Source organism: Microcebus murinus, chromosome 16, assembly GCF_040939455.1.
Source record: "Microcebus murinus isolate Inina chromosome 16, M.murinus_Inina_mat1.0, whole genome shotgun sequence".
NCBI lineage: Eukaryota > Metazoa > Chordata > Mammalia > Primates > Cheirogaleidae > Microcebus > Microcebus murinus.
In genome coordinates, this window is record NC_134119.1 from 39,998,135 (window position 1) to 40,024,409 (window position 26,275).

A 26,275-nucleotide genomic window follows, 5' to 3' on the forward strand; every position below is an offset into this window, starting at 1 on the left:
CTCCAAAGGTCCAAAGGGAGGAGATGGATGGAAAACAACAAGGGAGACAGAAAAGGGGACACAAAACAGAGAGGGAGGCGGAGGAGGGGTAGGCGTTGGCCAGGCACCGCTTGGCGTTTCATTTATGCCATCGCAAATCGCTATTCAAAACACCCTTTGAGGTTGGTTGTACATTTCACAGAGAAGGAAACTGAGGCTCAGAGAAGAGAATCATTTACCCGAAGTCACGATTAGTGGGTGGTAGGCGCCTGAATGTAAATCCAGGTCTGTGGGGCTGGAAACCTCGTCTCCGCCTGTTCTGGGTGGGGGCTGGGGGCGGGGGACGACGGGAGAATGTGACAGGGAGATCGGAGATGGAGAATGTCTGGGCCAGAGCAGCTGGGGGCCGTGAGGGCTGCTGGGGACCATAGTAGGATCACAGGGAACAGAGGAGGGGACCTAGAGGCGAGTCTGGCCCTCCCAAACCTCCAACCCACTCTGCGCCCCTGAGATGGGCAACAGCTCCAGAGCTGGAAGAAAGCTCCCAGAACAAGGAACCAAAAGATGGGTCTGGGGCCTGGGATTTGGGTTTCCAAGTCATGGGCCAGGGGGCAGCTTTATCTCTGCAAGAGCATTGAGGGTAGAAGTCAATGATTTGGGAAGCCATTGAATTAGGGCCTGTTGGAGGTAGGCTGCCAGCCTCTGATCGTATCAGGTAGAATGCCCGGCTTGGGGGGACAATGGCTGGGGGGTGGCTGAGTCAGGGGTCAAATGAGCTCCAGGGAGTTACAGTGGCTGCCTGGCAGAATTGATAACTGAGTACTGGTGAGTTAGGGCCCCAACAGTTGTAATTAGCACCCCGAGTGTCAGCCAGAAACCAACAAACAGCCAAATCCTGCGGCCCCGCCCAGGCCATCCACCAGCAAGGGGGGGGGACCCGATTAACCATTAACCCCCACCCCTCCCCGGCAGAGCCTCCACCCCTCCGCAGGGGCTAGGCCAACACTCCGCAGATCCTCCCAGAGGACGGTTTGAAGCGAAGGAAGGCAGAGACAGCGGGCGCCTGGGAGGAGGCAGTGGGAGGGCGGGGGCGGGGGCCGGGGCTCGGCCCAGAGCCTTCCTGGTGGGCATCGTGGGCAGGGCAGGTGGCGAGGTGCGGAGCAGGGGAGAATGCGCCTCTCCAAAACCCTGGTCGACATGGACATGGCTGACTACAGTGCCGCGCTGGACCCGGCCTACACCACCCTGGAGTTTGAGAATGTGCAGGTGTTGACGATGGGCAATGGTAGGTGGGGGCAGGGAGCCCAGGTGTGCCAGCGGGGGCAGGTGTGCCCATATGTGGGAGTGGATCTTTGGCACTTAACTTTGGGGTAGGAGAATGATCGAGAATGGTAGGTTGGTCCGATAGGTGGGCACAAGTGTCGCCAAGTGAAGCGAATGTGCCCGGGTGCGGCGACAGAGACATTCTGAGTGAGAGGAGGCTCACAGGGCAAACTTCCAGCAAAAGTAGACTCCAGGTCTCCCCCCCAGGCCCTCCCGGTCCCTGTTGCTTCAAAGCTGCTCTGCCCGGTGCAGTGACATGATGGCGAACTCCCTCTTGGCGTCCAGCTCCAGTAATTCCGCCCAACGTAGCCTCTTCCTGAGCCCCTCGGGCCTAGGTCCAGAGATGGACAGCTACATCCTGTCCCTGGGGCCGGGGTTTGGAGGCATGCCTGCATGTCGGAATGTCTTTGGGACTTCCCTAGGGAAATTGGCGCTTAGAGAAAATGGTGTTTTCAGGGAAGGTTTGCTAAGTAAGAAGCCAACTCAGCAGCGTGTGTGTGTGTGTTCGTGTGTGTGTTCGTGTGTGTTCTCGCGAGTTCCCACATAGGTGTGCAGGTGAGGCAGTGCACGTACAGGCAAATGTGTGCCTTTGGGAAGACATTTGGTGTATTTTTGCGTTCAAGCATCTGCATGGACATGGGCTGGGTCTATTTCCACTCGTATTTGTTCACCGAGTGGGCCCGTGTTTGTGCCTCTACCGGGCGTCTGTGTTTGTCTTGCTTATGTATGTAAGTGACCGTGCGTGTGCGTGTGCATTTGTCTGTAGATGTTTCCACACGTGTGCTGCGTGTGTGGGTCACGACCGTGTGTGTTTGTGCACGTGCATATGTTTGTGTGCCCCGTGCTTTCTGTCCCTGCATCCCGGGTGGGCATTTTGTCACGTGCCCATGTTTGCAGCTTCTCCGTACATGTGTGTGTCCCCTTGCCTGCAGTAGCTGGTGGCCAGCACAGCTGGAAAGGGCTGGGGGAGGGAGCCGCCAGGTACTGCCCATGGTCAGTCTCACCAGGTGCTTGTCAGCCCTGCCGCCCCCTCGATGTGTGACCTTGGGAATGTCACCTCCCCTCTCCTGCCATCTGTGTCCTCTACAAAATGGGCTGCACGGCCCCAGGCCTGCTGGCCAGCCGGCTTTTAGGAGTGCCTGAGGATTGCGTGAGGCGTTTGAGGGGAAAACACACCGGAAATGGCCAGCAAGTTGCTGCTGCCCAGGCAGAATGTCGTGTGTCCCCACAGGGACAGAAGGTGCTGTCACCGTCCTGACCGCTGCCCAGCTCTGGGCTGCTCCCTGGGGCGGCCCCATTACCCCTTCGGAGCCCAGGAGTCATGTGCTCCTGAGCTGGGGGCCAAGCTCCTCGACTGGGAGTCCCAAGGACAAGGCAGCCTCCAGCCCTGGAACCAGAAAGATCTGAGCTCTGATCTGGCATAGGTCCTCCCTACCTGTGTGAATACAACCAGCCATTTTCCTCTCTCAGCCTCAGTTTCCTCATCTACAAAATGGGGATAAATAATAGTACCTGCCTCCCAGGGCTAACCAGAGGATGAATAAGATAAGATGCCTGAGTGCTTAGTCCTGGCGACTGGCCCTGGCCCCCACAGGGGTGGTCCAATGCCTCTGAGCATCTGTAAGAAGAGCCCCCAGCATTCCTCACTGGAGTCCCACATGATCTAGGAGCGCGAGTTGGGGTGATGTGAGGTGGTCCTCCAAAGTGTTTTGAGTACATCCCGGACTGGTGGCTTGAACGCTGCAAGGAGAGCGCCCTGCCCCTCCCCCACCGACACAGCAACAGCAGCCGGGGCTCCTGCTGATTAAAGGCCCAGCAGACACCTCGACACGTGGGGCACTGGCCAGAGTCGCCCAGCACACCTGGACCAGAAATCTGGCTGCCCCGCCAAACAGCACTGTGAAGACCTGGGCAAGTCGCTTGCCCTCTCTGAGCCTCACTGTGCTCCCCTAAAGAATGGGGGCGATGAGCTGGCCTCAGGGGGGGCTGTGGAGATGATATACCTGACAACACCCATGCCGTCCTGGCCACGAGGTGGGAGCTCCTTCCCCAGCCTCCCCCCGAGTGGCCGGGAGTTGTGGGGTCAGCTCTCCCTGGGGCTGGGGGAGGAGAGGCTGGGGGAGAAAGGGCACCTACACGGCTTAACAATTATCCCCGTCTCCAGGAATAATTCACCAAGTGGAGGGGGCTGCACTCCTGGGCACACGCGGGAGTCCGGGGAGTCCGGGACGTTCCGCCAGGCGATGGCAGAAATGAGATGTGGCGATGTCTGCTTGCGCGCGGAGCCCGACAGTCCCCTGCTCCCAGGGTTTCTCCTGCAGAAAAGTGTTATTTCACAAGGGCCGACGTAGTGCTCGCTACATGCCGAGAGCTTCACACATATTGATTCCCTGAATCCTCATGACAACCCCAGGGGGTTACTGTGTCCCCATTTTACAAGTGAGCGAACGATGGCAGGGAGAAGGAAACAGACACAGCCAACGCCACAGAGCTGGGAAGTGGGCAGGCTGGGACTTGAACCTGGGCAGAAGAGCTTCAGAGTTTGTGCTCTTACCTACAGCGCGATGGCCCCTCCAGTTCTCGGCTGGGTGTCCCCTTAAGGGACATCCTGAATCCCCAAGGTCAGATTCAGGGTGTCTATGAAAACGTGTGTGTGTGTGGTGCGCACATGCGTGTTCTTTCCTGGGGGCGTGGTCCGCAGTGTTCATGGTTATCATCTTCTCCAAAGGGTCTATCCCTGGTGGAAGATTTGCTTACAAGAAAGGGGGTTCCGCCGCTGATACTTTTTTAAAATTTGAAAAAAAAACAGACCAGTCAAATTGAATTGCTGCTCCTTTTACAGCCGGGGAAACTGAGGCCCAGGGGCAATTGAAGCAAGGGAAAGGAACTTACCCACAGTCGCAGGAGAGTTAGTGGCCACATCGCCACTAGGGCCCGGCCCAAGGCCTCCTTTGCCACCCACCTAGGATCCCCGTCCCCACGTTTATGATGATGCAGCAGCTCCTGCCTCTGGGCCAGGAGGTGTTCAAGGCTGCCGTGACCCTTGCCGTGACCTTCTTACGAGGGCGAGTGACTGTCTGCTCTTGGCGCATGTCCTCCCTGTCCCCCAGAGAGTCTGCAGGGCCCCCGGGCTCCAAGCTGAGATCCACTCAGCCCTGGACACCCGGTGAAAAACGAGGGACAGGACCTGGCTCTCGGGAGAAGCCAGGGGAATATCTGTCCCTTCCACAGCCCCCTCTGCTCAGCGAGGAGGCTACAGGGGTCACAGTCCCCTCAGGTGGTGGCCAGGTCTTCACTCCTGGCCCGAGAAAGCTGGTGCCAGTAGCCTCCACCCCAGGGGCGAGCAGACCCCCCCAAACCACGCCTTGCAGACAGTGTCACGCCATCCCCAGTTTCCAGATGAAGTTCCAAAAGGCCAAGTGACCTGCCCAAGGCCACTGAGGGCCTGGCTGGGGCGAAAGCCCTGGAAGGATCCCCCACAAGCCTCCTCTCTGACTCCTGTCTGACTCTCTGCCCCACCTGCGACCTCACTGCCTTCTCTTCCCGCAGACACGTCCCCGTCGGAAGGCGCCAACCTCAACGCGCCCAACAGCCTGGGGGTCAGCGCCCTGTGCGCCATCTGCGGGGACCGGGCCACCGGCAAACACTACGGTGCCTCGAGCTGTGACGGCTGCAAGGGCTTCTTCCGGAGGAGCGTGAGGAAGAACCACATGTACTCCTGCAGGTGAGGGGACCCCGGGAGGGGCCTTGGCTTCCACAGCTGGGAAATGGGTGCACTCGGGCTCACATGCCCAGAGTCTGTCTTCTCCCTGAGTGAGTCCCTGAGGCACCTGCCCGTCAGGGGCTTCGAGGCTCTTCTGCTTTCTCAGGCTTTGTGGATCTGGGGGGAGCATCCATTCTAGGAGCCGCATTTGCTGATCATAAAGCTGTGGGCTGCCCTTTAAGGAGCACCTGCCATGTGCCAGGCGCCATCCTACGTCTCTGCATGTGTTTTACCGTCCCGTGAGCCTGTTGCTATTTTTCCCATTTAGCAAATGAGGATCCGTGAGGCTTAGGACCACGCCTCCCCCGAAGCCTGAAAGGATGGGCCCATCCTCCAACCTGGTGCTTTTTCTGGGACAACTAGGGGATTGGCCGCAGGCCTTTCCACCTACATATGGGCTTCCCAAGGCCGCGCGCAGCCCTTTTCCAATCCCATTCCGGGCAGGAGCAATGAGATCATAGCAGCTGTCAGTCGTGAGCGATGGCCACGTGCAGAGGCCGTGCCCCATCGGTGCGTGACCTCATCTCACCTGCCAACACTCCTCTGGGATGGTCACTCTTGTTACTCCCATTTTATAGATGAGGAAGCTGTGGCTTGGAGGGCTGGGCATTTGCCCAAGGTCACTCCGTGGCAGGACCCAGGTGGACACTCAGGGCCCCACCCATAAGCACTGTGTGCCGCTGCCTCCACGTCCTGCTCTGGCACTCAAGGGGCTACGGTCCCCAACTCCGCTCTCCCTCCAACCAGCTGAGTGACCCAGGGCCACAAATTGCCTCTCTGAGCCTCAGTTTCCCCATGTTTAGCAGGACAGGATTGGACACCTGGGGAGTCCACAGGACCTCTCCAGCTCCTGATCGATTGGCAGGAGAACTCGGGGGATGAAGGGATAGAGCACAGAGATTGGGGAGTCTCCCTGAGGGCCGGGGGCCCCAGTTCTGTCCTAAGAGAGGGAAGTTGTTTCTTCCCCATCCAACCATCCAAAGCCCTCCCCAGATTTAGCCGGCAGTGCGTGGTGGACAAGGACAAGAGGAACCAGTGCCGCTACTGCAGGCTCAAGAAGTGCTTCCGGGCTGGCATGAAGAAGGAAGGTGAGCCTCGGCCCTCCCCTACCCGGTCCCCCCACCCGCCACCTGCACCCACCGCCTGGACAGTCATTTACAACTGTAGCCACGCTTTATGACTCTGTGACAGGCCCCGGGATGACTGGCTAATGACGGAGAGGAGGGAGGGCCTAGAGATCTGGCCATGGGGAGCGGCTGGGCTTGGTCTTGAGAAAGATTCGGAGATAAGCGCCACTCTCGGCTCCTCCGGCTCCCGGCAGCCACCACCCCTGCCTGCCCGCGCCACTGCCCCTGCGCCACCGCCAGGCAGCCACATTGGGTGTTTTTTCCTTAATATGAGATTCCAAACGTCAGGAAAAGCGTAGAGAAGGACATTGCAAACACCCAAGTACCCCCCCACACCCGGGCATCACAAAGGTGACAGCGGGGGGGCGCCCTATTCCTGAGCTTCCAGTCCCAGGGACAGGTGCCCCTGCGGATATGGGAACAAGGCCCCGGGCTGGTCCTGGCTTGGGAGGATGACAGAGCAGAGCACAGCGTCTATTAGGGTCGTGCCAGGCCTCCTGCCAGCCGCAGACAGCAGGCCCCGGGCCGGGCTGTTCCCACGCGTGGTAGCTCCACTGCTTCCCAGGACGTGGCTGGGACGGTCACAGTGCCCCTTGTCGTGGCTGAGGGAACCGAGGCCCGCAGAGGCACCCCAGCCAGCCGTGGGAAGACCTGAGGGCTGAGCCCCGGAGCTTTGTGCCGCTGGGGTGACGCCTCGGCGCTGCCTGCTTCGCGCCCTCCGCACCCCAGGGTCAACTTTCTTGGGCTGAAAATTGTTTCCAGCCCAAGAACGGGAAGCAAAAATCTTTTAACTGCTTTTGCAAAATTTCTTCGTCTCCTTCTCCTCTGGACTCACCTTCCCCAGCTGTGGGACGAGCCCCCAGCCTAGCCGGCAGCTGGGCCGCACCAGCCGAGCCCTTGGTCTGGTCCCGCGCACACACACACACACACACACCACCCCAGGAGCAGGAACCTGGGACTGCACCTGCCCCAGGCCCTGTCCCTGCCTCTGAGCCCCTGTTTTCCCTGCCCCTTCCCTTGGAAATATCTTCCGTGTCTCCACCCTACAGGGCCTTAGTTTCATGAGCGATGTTGGAAAATCCGGGCTGGCTGATCCCGATGAAGGAGTAGGACGGTCCCCAAGAGCCCCTCCTGCTCTAAATACCGCAGTTCTAACATCCAGGCCTCAGTGGTCCTGCAAGTGGAGGCGGGGCTCCTTTCACCTGCAAACACCGCCCCTCCCACCCCAGCTCTCAGTGGGGCTGAGCCTCCTTCACCACCGTCACTCCCGCCCCGTGCGAGGAGAGACTGATGAGTGGGGATGTGATGCGTGTACGAGCAGCGGGAGACAAGAGCAAGGTTGAGCACTGCAGTCTCAGGGTCTGACATTTTGTGCTTCTAATCGTCGTCAGCGATTCTATTATCCCAATAGCCTGAGGTTGTATTTAGGCGCCGGTCGTGCAGAGGCGGGGGCCAGGGGGCATCGTGTTGGAGAGAGTGAGTCTCTCGTGGTGGCATTTCAGGCCTGGTCCCAGGCAGCGGGGAGAGTGGTCGGCGGCGCCCGAGCAGGTGGTCACGTGCCTAGGCTCCTGGAGGGGAAATGAGAGCCCCAGGCCATTCAGCCTTGCAAATAGACATTGACTTCTTAGCCCAGGGATACCGACACTGTGCCAGGAGGACAGGAGAGTTGGCTGGTGGCAAGTGCGAGTGGGCTAGTAAACGTTGGCGCTTATGTACGTGCCTGGGTTAACTGGAAGATCATGCCACACGCAGTCGCTTGGTTGCTTTAAGAAGCGACTGGGTGGCAAAGTGTTCAGCTGCCACTGCCGCCTAGCCTGGGAAGTTAGGGTGTTACTAGCTCCACCGGAGTCTTCCAGACCCCAACACCCGTCCTTAGCCTGGTGGGAAGTTCCCAGAGCCAAAGCAAGTCCCAGTGGAGTCTCACCGATCAGGAGAGTTGGGATGAGTTCTCATTTCCTTTTCTTGATGACCTTAAGAGAATTGGGGGACTGAAACCTAGTCCCTTGAGGACCAGAAACCACGAGCTGGAAATTGAGGATGTATAGACCAGCTGGGTCTATAAGAGATCATCAAACCTATCCCCTCCTGCTCCACAGACGAGGAAACTGAGGCCAGAGAGGTGATGCGATGTGTTGGGGATGGAGTTGGGACCAGAACTCAGGCTCCCCGGAGTGCAGGTGGGAGGTATACTCTCTGGCCTGGGTTCCCGGATATCCTCTGGACCGGAGGGAAGGGCTTCCAATCTCATAGGCCTATACAACTTGGCCAGAGGTTATCCCACAGTGGCTAAAAGGGGCTTCCTAGAGGGACAGAGACTCCAGGGAGAAACATGGGAGTCACTGTGCCAACAGCAGGCCACGGGTTGTTTCTTATAAGCCAAGGTCAGGGCAGCAGACACCCGCCTAGGCCTGAGCTGTCAGGCCCAGGACAAAAATCTGGCTCCTGGCATCAGAGACCCAGCCCAAAGAGCAGGACCAGGGGTTGCAGGAGGTGAGGGTTGTTAATGGGCCAGGGGCCATCGGATGCCACCTTCCTCGGACACCCTGGCCAGCCCCCCCGTCCCGGCCCCCACCTATAGGCTCTCTGAAGACAGGCCCATCTCCTCTCCGCCTCTGCCCAGGTCGGTTAATATTCAATAGAAGTTACATTAGGTCCCCGACCCTGCTAATACTGAGCAAACATTTGGAAAACATCATTCCGTGACTGAGCTCGCGCCGGGCACTGATAACGCCCGCCTAACCTTGAGGAGCTCCAGCCGCAGCTGCTGACAGCAGCCCTTTCATTCGCCCGCCGGCCGCTCGGCGCCGGGTGGGTGCGGGCGCTGGCAGGGCCGCGCGGGAGGGGCGAGGTCGGATGGGTGGCGCCGGGCAGGGCCTCGGTGCTCTCAGAGAGGATCGCCTACTCTAGGGTCTCTGTCCTATCCCACGGACCCCTGGGCTCGGTGTAGACTGACTTTTATTCTCGGATTCCAACAATGTGTGAACATCAAGGGAGAGCGGAAGAGCTGGGATGCGGCGTTCCGTGGAGAAATAGGGAGGTTGTTGGAATTAGGGCCGGTCTCATCCATCGCCTTCTCTCACTCACCCAATAAGTACTTACTGAGCACCTACTGGGGGCCAGGTTCTCTCCTGGCTGCCGTGGCTACAGCAGTGAACAAGAGGGATGCAGTTCTGGCTTTCTGGAGCTTTCCTTCTTGGAAGACAAGCAGTAGAGAAATTAACAAATCATTCTATGATAAGTGGCTTGAAGACAAATGCAGCAGGGTCGGGGTCGGCCCTGTCAGAGGTGGCCTTGGCGGGTGTCTGGGAAGATGGCACTTGTATGGAGACGCGAGTGGGGGGAAGAAACAACTGAGCCCGGGAAGAGAATTCTAGGCAGCAGGAACAGCAGCGGCAAAGGCCCAGAGTCGGGGAGGGAATGGGGCACTGAGCTGGAAGGGAGGGCAAGGGGAGCAGAGGATGCCACCCAAGCTCTGACCTGAGAGCCTGGACGAACCAACCTGCCGGTTCCCAAGATGGGCCAGAGTGCAGGGAGCAGGCTGGGAGGGAAAAGCTTAAGGATGGGGAAACTGAGGCCCAGGGAGAAGATGCCATTCCCAGCAGCACGCAGAGAGAGGGCGGCAGATTCTGGCCAGGAGCCTTGGTTTCCTGTGGCCTCGTCCCCCCTCCTTCCCGTGTCAGCAGGGCTTGTTCCCTGGGGAGGTCGGGACCGTGGAAGGACTGTCTTATATCTTAGGCTGGGACTGACTGGATGGGGGTGGTGTGAGGTGTGGGGCCCTGGGGCGCCAAGGCCCTGGGTCCCCGAGTGCCCGGGGAGAGCCCTCAGTGGGGCAGGGGGGAAACAGAGCCTGGCTGGCTCTCAGAAGGTCAGTCCAGAGCACACCCCGCTCCTGCTGGTGCGCGAGACCGTCAGGGCAGGTGGGGCCTCGGACCCATCTCAGGACCCCTCCCCGGCTGGTTCTGCGCCACCCAGAACAATTTGTTTTATTTACTTTACCCTCTTCCATGTGGAAAGAAAGGGACCCTTTTCTAGAACAGAGCTTGAAAATCTAGTCAAATCCCCTCCCCCTTGCCCAAGAGCTCTGGTAAGCCCTCTGCCCAGCCATCGCTGTCTTGCATGCCCCTGGTGACGGGTGGATCACTCCTGCAGCCTCCCCACTGTGCAGGGGGCAGTTCTGGTGTCTGGAAAGTTCTCCCACGAGCTAAGTGAGACCCCACCTCCCCTCGGTCCCACATGCTGATGTGGGCTCTGTCCTCAGGACACCCTCCAGCTGCTCCCACCCCCGACTATGCCTCCCGGACAGCCCCGCAGTGCCTCTGTCTGGGTTGAACTCCCTGCTCTGCTCCTCATCCACTCGCTGGTCACGGACACCCCGACCCCTCACCCCGTCCTTGTCCTCCCCGCTCACTTCCCTCTGCCTCCTCACAGCCGTCCAAAATGAGCGGGACCGGATCAGCACGCGCAGGTCCAGCTACGAGGACAGCAGCCTGCCCTCCATCAACGTGCTCCTGCAGGCGGAGGCCCTGTCCCAGCAGGTACCGGGCGCCCCTCCCAGTCGCCTGGGGGACCCCACACTGCTCACCTCCTCCACCTCTGTCCTCCCCAGCCAGGCCTGGAGCAGCTGGTACCACAGAAGGGACGCTGAGCCCAGTGTCACGTAGCCGGTTCAGTAGCAAAGACAGAACCGGAACCCAGGTCCGGCTCTCTGGCGCCCTTTCTAATCTTTAATCTTTTTTTTTTTTTTGGAGACAGAGTCTCGCTTTGTTGCCCAGGCTACAGTGAGTGCCGTGGCGTCAGCCTAGCTCACAGCAACCTCAATCTCCTGGGCTCAAGCGATCCTCCTGCCTCAGCCTCCCAAGTAGCTAGGACTACAGGCATGCGCCACCATGCCCGGCTAATTTTTTCTATATATATTAGTTGGCCAATTAATTTCTTTCTATTTTTAGTAGAGACGGGGGTCTAGCTCTTGCTCAGGCTGGTTTCGAACTCCCGACCTCGAGCAATCCTCCCGCCTCGGCCTCCCAGAGAGCTAGGATTACAGGCGTGATGGCACCCTTTCTAGTTCATCCTGCTGCCTGCGTCCCACAGGCCAAGCAGAGTCTTTGCTCTCACTGAGGGCCTGAGACCACCCGGCCGCAAGAGAACAGAGTAGTGGGCCGGTGAGCAAACGGAGTGGCAAACAGGCCCAGCCAGCCCCTGCTGTGTGACCTTGGGCAAGTCACAGCCCCTCTCTGAGCCTGTGCTTGCGTCATCTGTCAGAGGAGGAGGATTTCTGCCCTGCTTCTCTTCTGAGGCCGAGAGATTCCTTGGGGCTCCAGAGAGCTGGCAGAAGAGGCCCAGGGGAAGCCCCTCTGCCCCCTGCCTGCCCATTTCCCAAGCTTCCTTCAGAGCCTGACGTTCCCACGGCCCAGCTCCCTCCCTCGCCTTCCCACAGAGGGAGGCTGCCCAGGGAGGGGCTCTGTGCCGGGACAGAGACCGGGAGGGCCCGGCCACCCCAGCACTGTCCTTGCCTCCTGCAGATCACCTCCCCCGTCTCTGGGCTCAACGGCGACATCCGGGCGAAGAAGATCGCCAGCATCGCGGACGTGTGCGAGTCCATGAAGGAGCAGCTGCTGGTGCTGGTGGAGTGGGCCAAGTACATCCCGGCTTTCTGCGAGCTGCCCCTGGACGACCAGGTGAGGGGGCCCGGGGGCGGGCAGTGGCGGCCACTGCGCAGCCCGGGGCCTGCCAGCCCACCTGGGAGTTAGCCCTGGACTAGTTTGATTTCATTTAACGAAACACATAGAGCTCACAGGTGCCCGGAGCTGTCTAAATCACTTTGCAAATATTAACTCGTTTAATCCCTCCAGCGACCCTCTGGGGTAGATGCTCTTATTATTCCCATCTTATGGGTGAGGAAACTGGGGCTCAGAGAGGTTAAGTAGCTTGCTCAAGGTCGCACAGCTAGGATCCAGGACAGCCGGGATTAGAACCAGACAGGGAAGCTCCAAAGTCCAGGCGTTCCTGACGGATGTTGACAGAGGCCGAGGGCCAGGGATCAGGAGATTTTGGCTTAAGCTGTGGCTCTGAGACTGGTTCTCTGGGTGATCCTGGACACATGACTTCCTCTCTCTGAGCCTCAGTTCTTCTTATCTGTCAAGTGGGAATTATAATATTCTCTGCAGAGCGTTGTTGGGAGGATTGAGGACATTACTGTCTGAAAAGTGCAAATCCACATAGAGGAGCCCAAAGCCAGCCACCCTAAACGTTAGTTTCTTCCTTCTACCCCACTGAGATGGCCTAACTCAGCGTTTTGTTTTCCGAAGGACATTCTCTGGAATACTGAAAATATCCCGGGAGAAAAGACAGGGCTGGGGGGAGGGTGGCATGTGTCTGTGGACAGATGAGTTTCTGACATACCACATATGACAGCTCCTGCCCAGAGCACCCCCGCAGGCACTCTCCCTGTCGAGGACAGGGGACCTGGACGGGGCCACCTCCCCAGCTTTGGAGGAAGCTCCTGGTGCCTTCGCCTGCCTGTCCTGCACCTTTGCACAAGACAGGACACTGCAGCGCATGCCAGCGTGTGACAGCTTCCGACAAGCCGTGCGGTCCAGGCAGCTGTTGAGCTTTGTGGCTGTCCGGGCTTCCTACACTCCTTTGGGGACCAGACTGTCCTGGCACACCTGTTACTGTCACTCAGGGGACATTCTGTTCAAACGCTGGTTTGGCTGGTCCTCAGCCTGGCTCAGGGGCCAGACCCAGGCAGTCCCCCGTGGCTCCTCCCTCTGCCAGGAGAGGTGACAGCGCAGGGATCTTGGCCAGCCGGCCCCTTCCTTCTCGCCGCTCCTCACTCTGGCCATGGTCCCCTCTGCTGGAGAGTCTGCATTAATGTTTAATCCCGCCTGTTCCTTCCCAGGGGCTTAGCAGGGCAACAAGATACCCCCAAGCGGAGCAATTGTTAACCTCAATTTCCCACCCAAACCTTCCTGGCTGGGGCTCAGAGCATTCTCAGAGAGCAGTGATGGGTGGCCAGTAACACGGGACAATCATTAATCCCCCCACCTGCCTGCCCACCCCCAGAACAGCCGCCATGTCCGGGGGTTGAAGCTGGGACCAGGAGGGTGCCCAGCTCCCCGTTCGTGGTGTGCGAGGAGCCCATCCTGCCCAGCATAGGTGGGCATGCCCGGAACAGCTGGGGGCGTTGTCCTCCAAGGACACCCAATTCCGTCCACACTGCCCCAGGAACCAGCTTATTTGTCTTGGACATCAACCCATGGAGACCCAGAAGTCCGGGATGATCAGATAAGGGGATGGAGGCCTAGAGAGAGGAAGGCCTTTGTCTACGGCCACCGCTCGGGGACCCAAATCCAGTGCGAGAGCCACTGGGGCGGCTGACGGAAGCCCTGCGCGGAGCCCGGGGCGTGGGAGGCGCTGGGGCGGCGTCCGTCACTGCCTTCACCCTGCCCACGCACAGCGGCTTCTCTCGTCCCAGGCTGCTTCCCATTGTCCGCTTTCTGTCTTCCTCGCAAGGCTCTAACCACGCGGGGATGGAAGGGGCAGGGACAGGTGGCTGCCCAGGGGGGCTAGATCTACACAGGAAGTCAAGACCTCATTCATTGCTCATTCATTCATTCATTCATTCATTCATTCATTCATTCATTCATTCCCCCTTCCTTCAGTCACTCATTCAAATATTTATTGAAGGCTTACTCTGTGCCAGGTATCTCCATGGCTTGCCTTCTCTGCCCTGCCCATCTAACGTGGCCAGCCTTGCCCCATGGCTCTGTACCCCACACTCCTCATCTTCCTTTCCTCCCCCTCCCTCCTTCCACCTGCTGGCCTTCCTCACCCCCTCGTCCATCTCTTTTCCTTCCATCTCTTTTCCTTCCTTCCTTCCTTCCTTCCTTCCTTCCTTCCTCCCTCCTTCCCTCCCTCCCTCCCTCCCTTCCTCCTTCTCTTTCTTTCTTCCTCCCTCCCTCCCTCCCTCTTTTCCTTCCATCCTTCCTTCCTCCTTAGCAAGACCACCCTCTGTCCTATTATTTGTTCCTACTTTATTATCTGTTCCACCCTCTCCCCCATAGGATGTTAGTTCTATGAGGTCAGAGACCTTGTCTCTCTCTCTTTTTTAACATTGTGTTCCATTGTCTAAAGAAAGTGCCTGGCACTTAGTAGGCATTTAAGATTTGATAACTGGAAGAATGAACAATCGAATTAATGAATGAACAAAAGCATTTTAACCTTCTGGTCTGGCTTGCTACATCACCTCTAAACTGCCTAGCCCAATTTGAAAGATAAGCTCCCTGAGGCCACCCTATTACTATTTTTTACCAACCCGTCTTTTGGTCCTCACACAAGCACTGAAGCAGGTGGTTTGGAAAGGGTGGCGAAGTCCCCCCGTGAGCCAGCTGGGCCCAGCTCGGACCCCAGTCTTCAAAGGCTGCCTCGTCCTCCCTGCGGAGAAGGGCTCTGTGCGGCAGATGCTCTCCAAGGACCAGTGCTCACACCTCTGCTTTGGGAAGGACCAGCCCTGAGAACCGATGTCGATATCCAAGCTCCTGTAATGCCCTCTCGGAATCCTGGAATCATGCGATGTCAAGTGGGCAAATGCCCGGGAGGCCTTCCAGACCAGCGATTTCCCGAACAGAATTGCGCTTCAGAATCAGCTGGGGAGCCCATTTAAATGCAGATCCCTGGGCCCACCCCATACATACAGAATCAGAACCTCTGGTCCTCGGGGGCCTAAGAATCTGTGTTTTTAAGTGCAGTAATATTGCATACTTCTCTGCAGTGAGTCCCTGGGTAGGAATTTGGGACTTATGGTTTTAAAACTTTTGGGGGTCATAGTCCCATTTGAGAATCTCAAAAATATGCACACAAAGTGTTGCTTCTGGTTTCACAGGCACAGAGGGGGTCTGGGGGGAGCAGCTGCTTGCCCAAGGACACAGCAGTTCAAAGCCAGAGTCAGCACAAGGTCTCCTAGCCCTGAGTGCATGTTCTTTCCCCTTCCACGTTTCTGCCAAATCCTTTCCAGGTCCCTAGTTTTATCAGTTATGGGAGGAAGGCTGCAGTTTTATGGTTGCTATTTTATAGTTCAGGCAGGCAGAGGCAGAGGGGAACAATAAGCTGACATTCCCACGGTCATTGAGTTGGCTAGGAGCAGCCTCCCCAAGGCGCAGATGCCAGACGCTGTCCCTTCTCCCTTCAAGGTGGCCCTGCTCAGAGCCCACGCCGGAGAGCACCTGCTACTCGGAGCCACCAAGCGATCCATGATGTTCAAGGATGTGCTGCTCCTAGGTGAGGACGCCGCCTGCCCAGCCAGGGCTCTGCGGAGGGCATGCCCAGCGTGGCGCACGCTCAGCAAGGGAGATTTGCACAGGGGCATGCAGGGGTGAGGGGGTGAGGGAGACAGGCCAAGAGCGGCCTTGTCCTCAGGCTTGCGAATGGAGGACTCCAGGACTCAGTTCTCAGCTGGATACCCCACCCAGATGCAAGGAAAGGTGGATGCAAGGAATACAATCCCCCCAGCACTAAGGCTAGAGCGCAATGAGGGTCATCCCTGGAATTACCCATCATTCTGATATTCTTTCTGGAGTAGGAGCAAGAGGTGGCCAGGAATGGCACAAAGCCCCAGCCTATGTTACCTGTGCCTTCATGACATATTTATTATTTTAAATGCTTATGAAGCACACATGATATGTCAGAGACTATGCTAACTGCTTTTCAGATATTACTTCTTTTAAAAATACAACAACTTGGCCGGGTGCAGTGGCTCACGCCTATAATCCTAGCTCTCTGGGAGGCCGAGGCGGGAGGATTGCTCGAGGTCAGAAGTTCAAAACCAGCCTGAGCAAGAGCGAGACCCCGTCTCTACTATAAATAGAAAGAAATTAATTGGCCAACTGATATATATAGAAAAAATTAGCCGGGCATGGTGGCACATGCCTGTAGTCCCAGCTACTCGGGAGGCTGAGGCAGTAGGATTGCCTGAGCCCAGGAGTTTGAGGTTGCTGTGAGCTAGGCTGATGCCACGGCACTCACTCTAGCCTGGGCAACAAAGCGAGACTCTGTCTCAAAAAAATATATAAATAAATAAAATAAAAATAACAACAACTCTCTAAAGGAAGCTCTATTATTTATCCCCATTTTATAGATAAGAAAACCGAGTCCCAGGGAGGTTAAGTAACTTATCCAAATATAACCAGATGTAAGTGGTGAAGCCTTTCAACCAGGGCAGTCCAGCTCCAGAACCTGGTCCCTTAACTTTGATGCTTTGGTGCCTCCCAAGTGGCCTTTGAATGTCATCAATCGTGTGAGTCGTGTTGGTAAAAGGAGCCCGGGGGTCCTAGAGAACCAAGTTCCAAACTCAGCCTGATGACTTCAGGCAGCTCATCCTCTTAATCTGGGCCTCAGCCTTCTCGTCCGTAAAATGGGCGTGACAATCCCTGCAGGTCCTCCTCCCACGGGCACCAGCTGCGTTACCAACTGGAGAGCCAAAACTAGAGGAGGGGTGTCAACCCAAAGTGACTGCCGAGTCTCTCCCTCCCAACCCATCCAGGCAATGACTACATCGTGCCCCGGCACTGCCCGGAACTGGCGGAGATGAACCGGGTGTCCGTGCGCATCCTGGACGAGCTGGTGCTGCCCTTCCAGGAGCTGCAGATCGATGACAACGAGTACGCCTGCCTCAAAGCCATCATCTTCTTTGACCCAGGTAAACGCAGGCCACACCTCCTCACCCATCTCTGACTGCCCAGACCCTCGGCCAGGCTTCTCCTCCTGGGTCGTGTGCACTGGGCTCACAGCCCCGTCTCATGGTTAGCGACAGCCAGCAGGGTTGTCACCATCGGCCACATTGAACAGAGGGGCACACCGAAGCTCAGAGACATGATTTGACTCGACAGGACACACCGACTCCAAAGGCTTGGGTGTTTACTTTTCTTTTTTTTTTTTAATTCTTTTTTTTTTCATTTTTTAAATTTCAGAATATTATAGGGGTACAAACATTTCGGTTACATATATTGCCTGTGCATCGCCCAAGCCAGCCTGGTGTTGTCTTTCTCTCCTTTCCTTTCCTCCCTCCTTTCTTCATTCTCATCTCCTACCTTCCTTCTTTTCTTTCATCTTTGCTTCTTTTTTTTTTTTTTTCACTTAGCCTTGACTTGGAGCTCAATCTTTGCTTCTTTTCTTCAAAAAATTTTATCATGTGGAAACAGCCCAAGTGCCCATCAATCCAAGAATGGATTAATAAAATGTGGTATATGTATACCATGGAGTACTATTCAGCTCTAAGAAACAATGGTGATATAGCACATCTTATATTTTCCTGGTTAGAGCTGGAACCCATACTACTAAGTGAAGTATCCCAAGAATGGAAAAACAAGCACCAGATATATTCTCCAGCAAACTGGTATTAACTGAGTAGCACCTAAGTGGACACATAGGTGCTACAGTAATAGGGTATTGTGCAGGTGGGAGGGGGGCGGGGGGCGGGTATATACATACATGGTGAGTGAGATGTGCACCATCTGGGGGATGGTCATGATGGAGACTCAGACTTTTGGGGGGAGGGGGGGAAATGGGCATTTATTGAAGCCTTGGAATCTGTACCCCCATAATATGCCAAAATAAAAAAAAAATAAAAAATAAAAACTAATTTACTATCCAAGTGGCATTAGGGTTTCCTATAGATATTGATAAAATTAGCATGGTTATCTTTCAAATGTCTAGCCATTTCACTATCATAAATGTTATCTCATGGGCACTTAATTAAAATCTTTTGAAATATCAAAAAAAAAAATTTTATCAAAATAATGCCTACACAAACTTAAAATGCAAACAGTTCTCCCCACCCTACCCTACTGCTCCTGGATGAGGGCTGTTCCCCGAAAGCACTTCTGGTCCTTTTTTTATGAGACAGAGTCTCACTCACTCTTGCTCAGGCTAGAGTGTCGTGGCGTCAGCCTAGCTCACAGCAACCTCAAACTCCTGGGCTCAAGCGATCCTACTGCCTCAGCCTCCCGAGTAGCTGGGACTAAAGGAATGTGCCACCAGGCCCAGCTAATTTTTTCTGTATAGTTTTAGTTAGCCAATTAATTTCTTTCTATTTTTAGTAGAGATGGGGTCTCGCTCTTGCTCAGGCTGGTTTTGAACTCCTGCCTCGGCCTCCCAGAGTGCTAGGATTATAGGCATAAGCCACCTCGCCCGGCCACTTCTGATTCTTTAAACTATGTTTTCTGGCAGTTACCTCCACAGTTCTCAGTCAAATACTAAGCCTTCTATTTCTTGATTTACCCATTTTAGATAGTGTCTTTCCTCCTAGGATAGCTGAGGGTTTTGCTCAACTTCATCACTATTCCTACGTTTTCTCCTCGTCCTCCTAACATATTTTTATTGTTATTTTTGTGCCTGTGTTGACTACCTTTGCAACTTTGGGTTACGTGCTTTTATGCCTTTATTTCTCGTGCTATCAACTGCAGACAGCATCTCCCAACCATTCACTGGGCCGAGTGGGGAGGAGGCACCCTACACTTCCCTTTGGCTCCTGACTCTCCTCTCCGCCCTCCTTGGGTACTGACTTTCGCACCTGCTGCTTCACCGAATGTCGAATGTCACTGTAGTCACATCCTTGTGCACAGCCCGCACTCATTTCACTACTTCAAGCTGCCTCAGCCCTGGAGGCTTGCCTGCTTCCTCCCTTAAATGTTAGAGAGGACCTACTGTGTGCCAGGCACTGTCCTCAGCGCCAGGGCCCCGTCTGCATAGAGATTGTCTCTAGCAGTTCGGTAATGAAGAGGAAGGCCCGCCCTTGACTGAATGCTCACTAAACACCATTTGCAAAACTTGATGTGGGTTATCTTACTACACGTACCTATGAAGTAGGGATTATTATTATCTCCACTTTGCAGATAAGGAAACTGAGGCATGGGGAAATCAATTAACTTGCTCAAGGTCCCACAACCAGGAAATGTCAGAGCTTGGATTTGAACTTCAGACTATACCTATCAGTCCCTATCTATCTTTCTCTCTCTCAAGTCCATGTTCTTACCTACCACATGCTAGTCCCCATTCCGGGAGGTGAGATTTCTACTCCTGGTTTCCTCTAGAGCCTGGCCCGGGCTGTATCCCTCACAGTGCTCCGCATGGGCCTGGACAGGTTGAATCGCTCTGTCAAATGAGCAGGATTACTGGTGCTGAGTCAGAGGCAGCAACCTCCAGCAACCCAAAGGGGCAGGGTACTTAGTCCAGGACCTGGCATGTAGGTGACCCTTGCGCTGGATCACCCAGCCAGTGCTTGATAAATGTTTGTCAACCGAATGACTAAAAATGCACAAACATAGTTCAGTGTAGAGAGAGCTCACTAGGAGTGTGGGTGAATTCTCTTTCAGCCACTTTCCTTGTTCATGTAAGAGGAAATAAACATATCATCTCCATGAAGGTTGAGATTAAAGTATTGGACGAGCTCTTGAGTTTCCTTCCAGATTGAGGATCTAGAATTTATGCACTGGTTTTTTCATTCATCCTTCCATTCATCCACCCATCCCCTTGCCCCCATTATCTATTCAATAAATATCCACTATGTGTGGTACTGGGTGGTGGATTTAAAATGGCAAATGGGACATCTGGCTGCCCACATCCAGCTGGCCTCCCTAGCCCACCCCTTTCCATTGCAGATGCCAAGGGGCTGAGCGACCCGGGCAAGATCAAGCGGCTGCGTTCCCAGGTGCAGGTGAGCTTGGAGGACTACATCAACGACCGCCAGTACGACTCGCGCGGCCGCTTCGGCGAGCTGCTGCTGCTGCTGCCCACGCTGCAGAGCATCACCTGGCAGATGATCGAGCAGATCCAGTTCATCAAGCTCTTCGGCATGGCCAAGATCGACAACCTGCTGCAGGAGATGCTGCTGGGAGGTCCGTGCCCAGTCCCAGAGGGGTGGGGGGTGCTGGGAGATCCACCAGGAGACAAGCCTCCCACAGGCCTGAGCTCACCTCTCTCAGTGCCACCTCTCTTTGTTCCCCACTGTGTGGCTTTGGGAAAGTTGCTTATTCTGGTGCCTCAGTTTTTCCATCATAAAAATGGGGACAGGGACAATGGACCCTTTGTTCAGCCACTGAGAGCCTAGCAATGTGTCAGCCACTGCTGTCAGTGGTGGAGATTCAGCAAAGAACAAGGTCTTTGCCCACCCGGAGGTTGCACGTGTGCATGCGGGGTGTGTGTGTGTGTGTGTGTGTGTGTGTGTGTGTATAAAAGCCGGTGGGAACAGACAATAGCCAGGCATATGATAAAGAAGGTAACAGCAACTATTGAAATAAACAGAGCTTAACTGACGAGAGGGCCTCTTTAGATAGGTGGGAGACCCCTCTGAAGTGGCGACTTTTGTGCTAAGGACTGATGGACAAAAGGAAATGGAAGATTTAAAAGCCAAGAGAAGAACACTCCAAGCAGAAGTTACTAGTTCAAGGCCCTGAGGCAGGAGGGGTTTGTGTGTTTGAAAAAGAAGGACAAGGTAGCGAGGCGGGAAAGATATAAGGGGTGATGATGCAGACTGGGCAGAAACCAAATCAGAAACTCAGGGCTTTGTAAGCCAAGGTCAGAAATCTGAATTTTAGTTTCATTGCAACTATTGCAAAAAGAGTGAAGAATCAGGCTAATGTTTTAAACAAACCACTCTGGTTATTGGGTAGAGAGTGACGTTCGGGGGCAAAGTGGAGACGCCCGAGGATGTGGCTTCTGCAACCGAGAGAAGGATGCAGGAGGCTCGGACCTTGGAAATGGAGATGCAGAGAGAAACTTCCTCCGCTTGGAGGAAGAAGCCACGGGGTTCGTTTGCTGCTGGGTCAGATGTGGGCAGCGAGGGGAGGAGGAAGAGTCGAGGACAAAGTCTACATTTTTGCTCTGAGTAGCAGAAATGACAGAACGATTACTGCGATGGGGAAGACTGAGGAATGGGGATGGGGTGGTGGCGAGGGTGACCCGAGAGAACTGTCTTGCTTCCGTTAAGCACGAGATGACTGTTAGATACCCAAGTCGAGCTATCAAGGAGGCAGTCGAAGGCACGGGTCTTGCTCCGACACCAGATGGAAGGCAGCTCCGTGGCCACGACTTCCAGCCTCGGCAAGTCAGGACAGGAGGGGGTTGCCGTGGAGGCAGTGGGGGAAGACTAGCCAGGGAAGTTCCAGAATTCAAGAGAAGAGCGTGTTTTAAGGAGGACAGAGCATTGCATGGTGTGAAACTCTGCAGAGAGAGAGAGAAAGGTGGGGAAGGGGTGGGAAAAGGGGAGGGGAAGAGAGAGGGAGGTGCCCATTGCATGGGCAACTTGGGGGCCCTCGGCTGTTGTGTGGGAGCAGTGTCAGAGAGCCAGGAGAGGGGACACTGTGCAGAGAAGCCAGGAGGGGGATTGCAAGGCAGTGACTAGAATGACAGTGCGTGGAATCTTGTCTGTGCTCAAAGAGCAGTGAGGATGGGGTGATCGAGAGTGGAAAGCGGGGGTCAGGGAGCTGCCCCTCAGCAGGGTGGAAGAAGTTCTGCAGCAATGGCACTAGATAAGGAATCGGGGAGAACAGGAGGCAAAACCACAGTGAGGGTGCTGGCACTCGAGATGTCGGAGGTGATGCGGTCACTGGCGATGGCATGGCCAAAGGCAAGGTTTCTCGCCCTCAGCACTGGTGATATTTGGGGCTGGATGATTCTGCTCTGTGCATTGTTTGTCTGCATCCCTGGCCTCTCACCGTGAGAAGCCAGTGGCACTTTTCCCAAAAACATCAAATGTCTCCTGATGGGCCAAAGTCACCCCCAGTTGTGACGTGCTGTCATGTGGCCGCTCATTTCGTGCTCACTCTGACCCCGTGAATATGGGCTCATTACGAACCAGGTGCCACTGAGATCGGGGTCAGGGGCTTGTGGTCTGTCGCCAGATAAACTTGGGTAAGACACTCTCCCTGGGCCCTGCGATCGCGTGTGTAGAGTGGGATAATAGCGGTATCTGCCCTGTAGGATTTTTGTGAGGATTAAATTATGCAAAATATGAAAAGCGCTATATAAAATAGTACCTGGCACATGATGGGTGCCTGATAATTATCAGTTATCCTTGAAAGATGTACTTCAGAGGCCTCTTGCCAGGCTTGACATTCCATCATTGTCATATTACAGGCTGTGGCCTATTACTAAACACCATACCCTATACGGTGTTATCACGCCCTGACATGTTTTTCAAAGCAGTTACTGTGTTCCAGACCCCTTGCTAGGCACTCAAAGAAAGAAGAAAAGTACACGTATAATTGTCATGCTCATAGACGGAAGAAGGGGTTGTCCGCAAAAGTTGTGTCGCAGACAAATTAGCCGGAGAACTCCCAGGAAGGAGAGGAAAGAGGGTGGGGAGACTGAGGAGAGGCTTCCAAGAGGAGGAAATATCGGATCTGGGATTGGGATTACGGGCGTGGGGCTGGAGAAAGCAGCTCTGATGGACGCGGCAATGACTCGGGCAAACGCAGGAGGCGCATGGACGCTCTGAGTAGGTCAGGTTGGCTAAAGCAGAGACGGGGGGACGAGGCTGAAAGGTGAGTTGGACCAAATGGTTGAAGGACTTTCGTGGCAAGGAGCTGAGAGCCGTTGATTAAATCCAGTCTATTACTATACAACCGGCGCACGACTCATTGTAATATTTAAATGATCTCAGAGCTTCCTTATATGCTCCTTGTTTCTTTCAAGGCACTTTTGTCCTCTTGGTTTGCTGGGTCCTCTTAATACCCTCGTTAAGGCTGTAGAAAGGGACGGCCAGCCCTGGTCTACTGGCCCAGGTTCCCGACAGGCACGCTCAGTGCGGGGTAGGTGGGGGGTGATTGGCCACACCGGGAAGATGGTGCCTAGGGCCTGTGGTCCTCCTCCCTGACTCCCTCCTGACTGACCCCCTCTCTACCTTCAGGGTCCTCCAGTGACGCCCCCCATGCCCACCACCCCCTGCACCCTCACCTGATGCAGGAGCACATGGCCACCAACGTCATTGTTGCCAACACGATGCCCGCTCACCTCAGCAATGGACAGATGTGTGAGTGGCCCCGACCCAGGGGGCAGGCAGGTGGGCACCCTGGGGCAAGGGGTGAGGACGGGGGTGTGAGAGAGGAGGCGGGAGCAGGTTGAGTCTAGAAGGCAGGCGCAGGAGGTAACGCTTCTCTGTGCTCCGGGGTAGGCAGTGAGGGGCGAGGCTGTCCGTCCAGCGAGGTGGCTGATAGACTCTGCTGAAGGGAACTGTCCCTGGGGCGAGGCAGCCCACCGGATGAGGTTCCCCACTGAGTGAAGATGGTCACTGGGTGAGAATTCCACCAGGTGACATCGTCCAGTAGAAAAGTCTTCCCTGAAGTAAGGCTGCCCAGCTGGGTAAGGCTACTCATTAGACCACTAGGTGAGCCTGTCCATTGCGTCAGGATGTCGCTGGGCCAGCCCATCCTCTGAAGAGAAATCTCCAAAGTGTGAGTGTCGTCAGGCAAAGCTCTTCAAAGAATAAGATTAGCAATGGGAGGAGGTGGTCCCCTGAGCTGAGATGGCATTTCATTGCGATCGTTCTTTGGGAAAGTTGTCCATTTTTTAAATTCTATTTTAGAATGTCGCACAGAGGGGGAAAGTTGTCCAGTGAATGAAGTTGGGTCAAAGTTACTCTCCGAACCTGTGGTGAGGGTGGGGCCAATTAGTTTCTGTGACTCATCTCCTAAAGAGATGGGTATTTTTTGAGCCATTTAGCCCCAGGCCTCATCAACTGCTGCCTCCCGCAAGAAAGAGTCACCTGTCCCATCGCCCTTGGCTCAGTCGGGCCTAGGCCCTGGTTTGGGAGAAGCAGCCCAAGACTCCATATCAAATGGTGGAGGAGACGGGTGGTGGGATCTTCCATGCCTCGTTTGCACTATAAGAGACCTTAGGGGTTATCTGGTTTCATGCTCCCCTTTTGTAGCAGAGGAAACCAAGTCTGGGGGGTGGGGAGGGGAGGGAAGAGCTTTCCAAGGGCTCTTCGTTTACCTCCCCCAGGGGCTGAGTTCTGAGCAGCCCCCCTCTGTCTTTGTCCTTCCAGCCACCCCCGAGACTCCACAGCCCTCACCGCCAGGTGGCTCGGGGTCGGAGCCCTACAAGCTCCTGCCGGGAGCCATCGCCACAATCGTCAAGCCCCCGTCCGCCGTCCCGCAGCCGACCATCACCAAGCAAGAAGTCATCTAGCAAGCCGCTGGGGGTCGGGGGCTCTGCTGGCTCCCCCCACCCCCCTCGGAGCCTGCCTGGTGGCCACTTGGTCTCAGCAAAGGAAGGCGTGACACCAGGGCCAGCCCCAGAGTGGTAATGGAGAGGGTGAAGGGCCCAAGCACATGGCTGATGGCCACAGCCCACTGCCACCCTTGACGCCCTGCTCTGGGAGACACGGCTTTGACTTGGGGAGACCCCAGCTGGAAAGTCCTCTGCTGCCTTGGACAACTTTTCTCATGTTGAAGCCACTGCCTTCACCTTCGTCCATACCTACCCCCAACGTCACCCCGGAGGGACGGCCGTCTGGAGATGATCGGGGGCCCTGCTTAAACCAGCTCCCTCCACCCCAGACTGGTGCTGCTTCCCCCCCAGTCCCGGTCGTGGTGTCCAGGCACAGAGCACCTCACTCCTCCCTCTTCTGCTGCCCCCACCTCCGACACCCCTCTCCCTCCACCCACCTCCTTGGCCATCCCGTCTTCTCCAGGGCCACCTCTCCAGAGGCTGGGGGACACTTAGAAATGATCCCTCAGTCATTCCTGGAACATCTGGTAGTCCCGGACTGGGGCTAGGCAGAGTGCAGGAGACTCCATCCCTCCCCCTCCAGCCCCAGTGCACCTCCCTTCTTCAGGGACTTGGTGGGTCTTCAGAATGATGGTGGCCTTATGCTTGCCACACGAGAGAGCAAGCCACGGTTGACAGCTGCAGCAGGAGCTTGGAGGGAGGGCTGGAGCCGTCAGAGAAAGTAGTGGGAAGAGGCAGACCATGCACCAGGCCTTTGAAGAAGAGTGGGATTCTGGCTGGTAGAGCAGGCGAGATAGGACATCCCGAAGAACAGCCTGGACAAAGGCCTGGAGGTAGGAAGAATGTCATGGGAGAGATCCGGCACAGAGACAGGGCCTGCTGGGCCTGGAATGCCAGACTCAGGCCCCGAGCAGCTGGGGAGACATGCGCAGTGAGCCGGCTTTCACAGATGAATACAGCAGTCCCACCAAGGCGGGGTGGCAGGGAGGGAGCAGGGAGGTCCAATGGGGCTGATGATGTGATGCGGGTGAGAGTGACACGGCTTGGGGTTGGATGAACCCTCAGACCAGAGTGACATCAGGGAGGAATTGTCCCCCAGACCCCGTCTCAAGCTCTTCCTAACTCCCGGGCACTGTATTAAGGCATTTGCCATGCATGGTCTCATGGATTCCTCCCCAGTCAGTACCTGGAGAGTGTTACAGACGGTGAAGTTGGGTTCTAAGAGGTGACGAGACTTTTTCTGAAACTCATGCAGCTGGTAAGTGGCCAAGTCAGGACTTGAACCCAGGTCTCCCTAGACTAGGAGCTCTTAATCACAGTATCTGAACATCTTCTCCAAAAGGGCCCCTCTGACCTTCCTGTGATCGAGTTGAGGGACTTCCTGGCCCTTTCTCCAGCCTCAGGAACCAAAGGCTCCTTGTTCCCAGGAGCCCGGCCAACTCCTGGGACTAAGATTGGCCTGAGGTGGCACCAAAATCCACTTAGGGTCCAGAATCCTGTTTGTTGATAAATACTAAGGAGAATTTCTGACTCTTGACCCCTTTTCTCTGTTCACTCCCCAAGTCTAGGGGATGGGTGGCAGGGGCTGGTTCCTGGGAGACAGAGCTATCTGGCGGGCAGCCTGGGGGGGAAGGGGTGGGGGGACAGTTTGAATGGGGGCAGGGAGGGCTAAGAAGACCTGGGTGTGACCCGGACACATTAAACCTCAGGGTAGAGCAGCCAGCTCTTCATCCATGCAGAATCTTGGAGGCTTTGGGGACAGTCTGGAAAATGCCACCAGCCAGTGGTAACCAAAGGGATGTGTCCTGGGGCTGGAGTGTGATTAGGCAGGAGAGTGAACTGTTAGACTGATCACCTACCC

The 26,275-nt window shown here is 55.7% G+C and overlaps 1 protein-coding gene across 4 annotated transcripts; it reads left to right on the top strand.

Annotated features, from left to right (window-relative positions):
• Positions 1 to 990: 990 nt before the first annotated feature.
• On the top strand, positions 991 to 25,937 carry HNF4A (hepatocyte nuclear factor 4 alpha). Of its 4 annotated transcripts, none has more exons than XM_012780847.2 (10): positions 991 to 1,264; positions 4,852 to 5,026; positions 6,059 to 6,153; positions 10,621 to 10,727; positions 11,712 to 11,867; positions 15,381 to 15,468; positions 16,730 to 16,885; positions 19,845 to 20,081; positions 23,093 to 23,245; positions 24,230 to 25,937. In XM_012780847.2, exons 1-10 carry the CDS (start codon positions 1,150 to 1,152, stop codon positions 24,370 to 24,372), a joined length of 1,425 nt encoding a protein of 474 aa, XP_012636301.2. In that variant the 5' UTR covers positions 991 to 1,149; the 3' UTR covers positions 24,373 to 25,937. The 4 variants fall into 4 exon arrangements, with proteins under 4 accessions (XP_012636301.2, XP_012636293.2, XP_012636305.2 ...); XM_012780839.2 differs by having other exon boundaries at positions 1,053 to 1,264; positions 11,691 to 11,867; XM_012780851.2 differs by having other exon boundaries at positions 1,053 to 1,264; positions 11,691 to 11,867; positions 23,093 to 23,215.
• The last annotated feature ends 338 nt before the right edge of the window (positions 25,938 to 26,275 follow it).

Coding starts and splice junctions, on each gene's coding strand:
- HNF4A (XM_012780839.2), top strand. CDS start 1,150: ATGCGCCTCTCCAAAACCCTGGTCGACATGGACATGGCTGACTACAGT. Junction 6,154..10,620: donor GGCTGGCATGAAGAAGGAAG/GTGAGCCTCGGC, acceptor GCCTCCTCACAG/CCGTCCAAAATGAGCGGGAC. Junction 16,886..19,844: donor CATCATCTTCTTTGACCCAG/GTAAACGCAGGC, acceptor TTTCCATTGCAG/ATGCCAAGGGGCTGAGCGAC.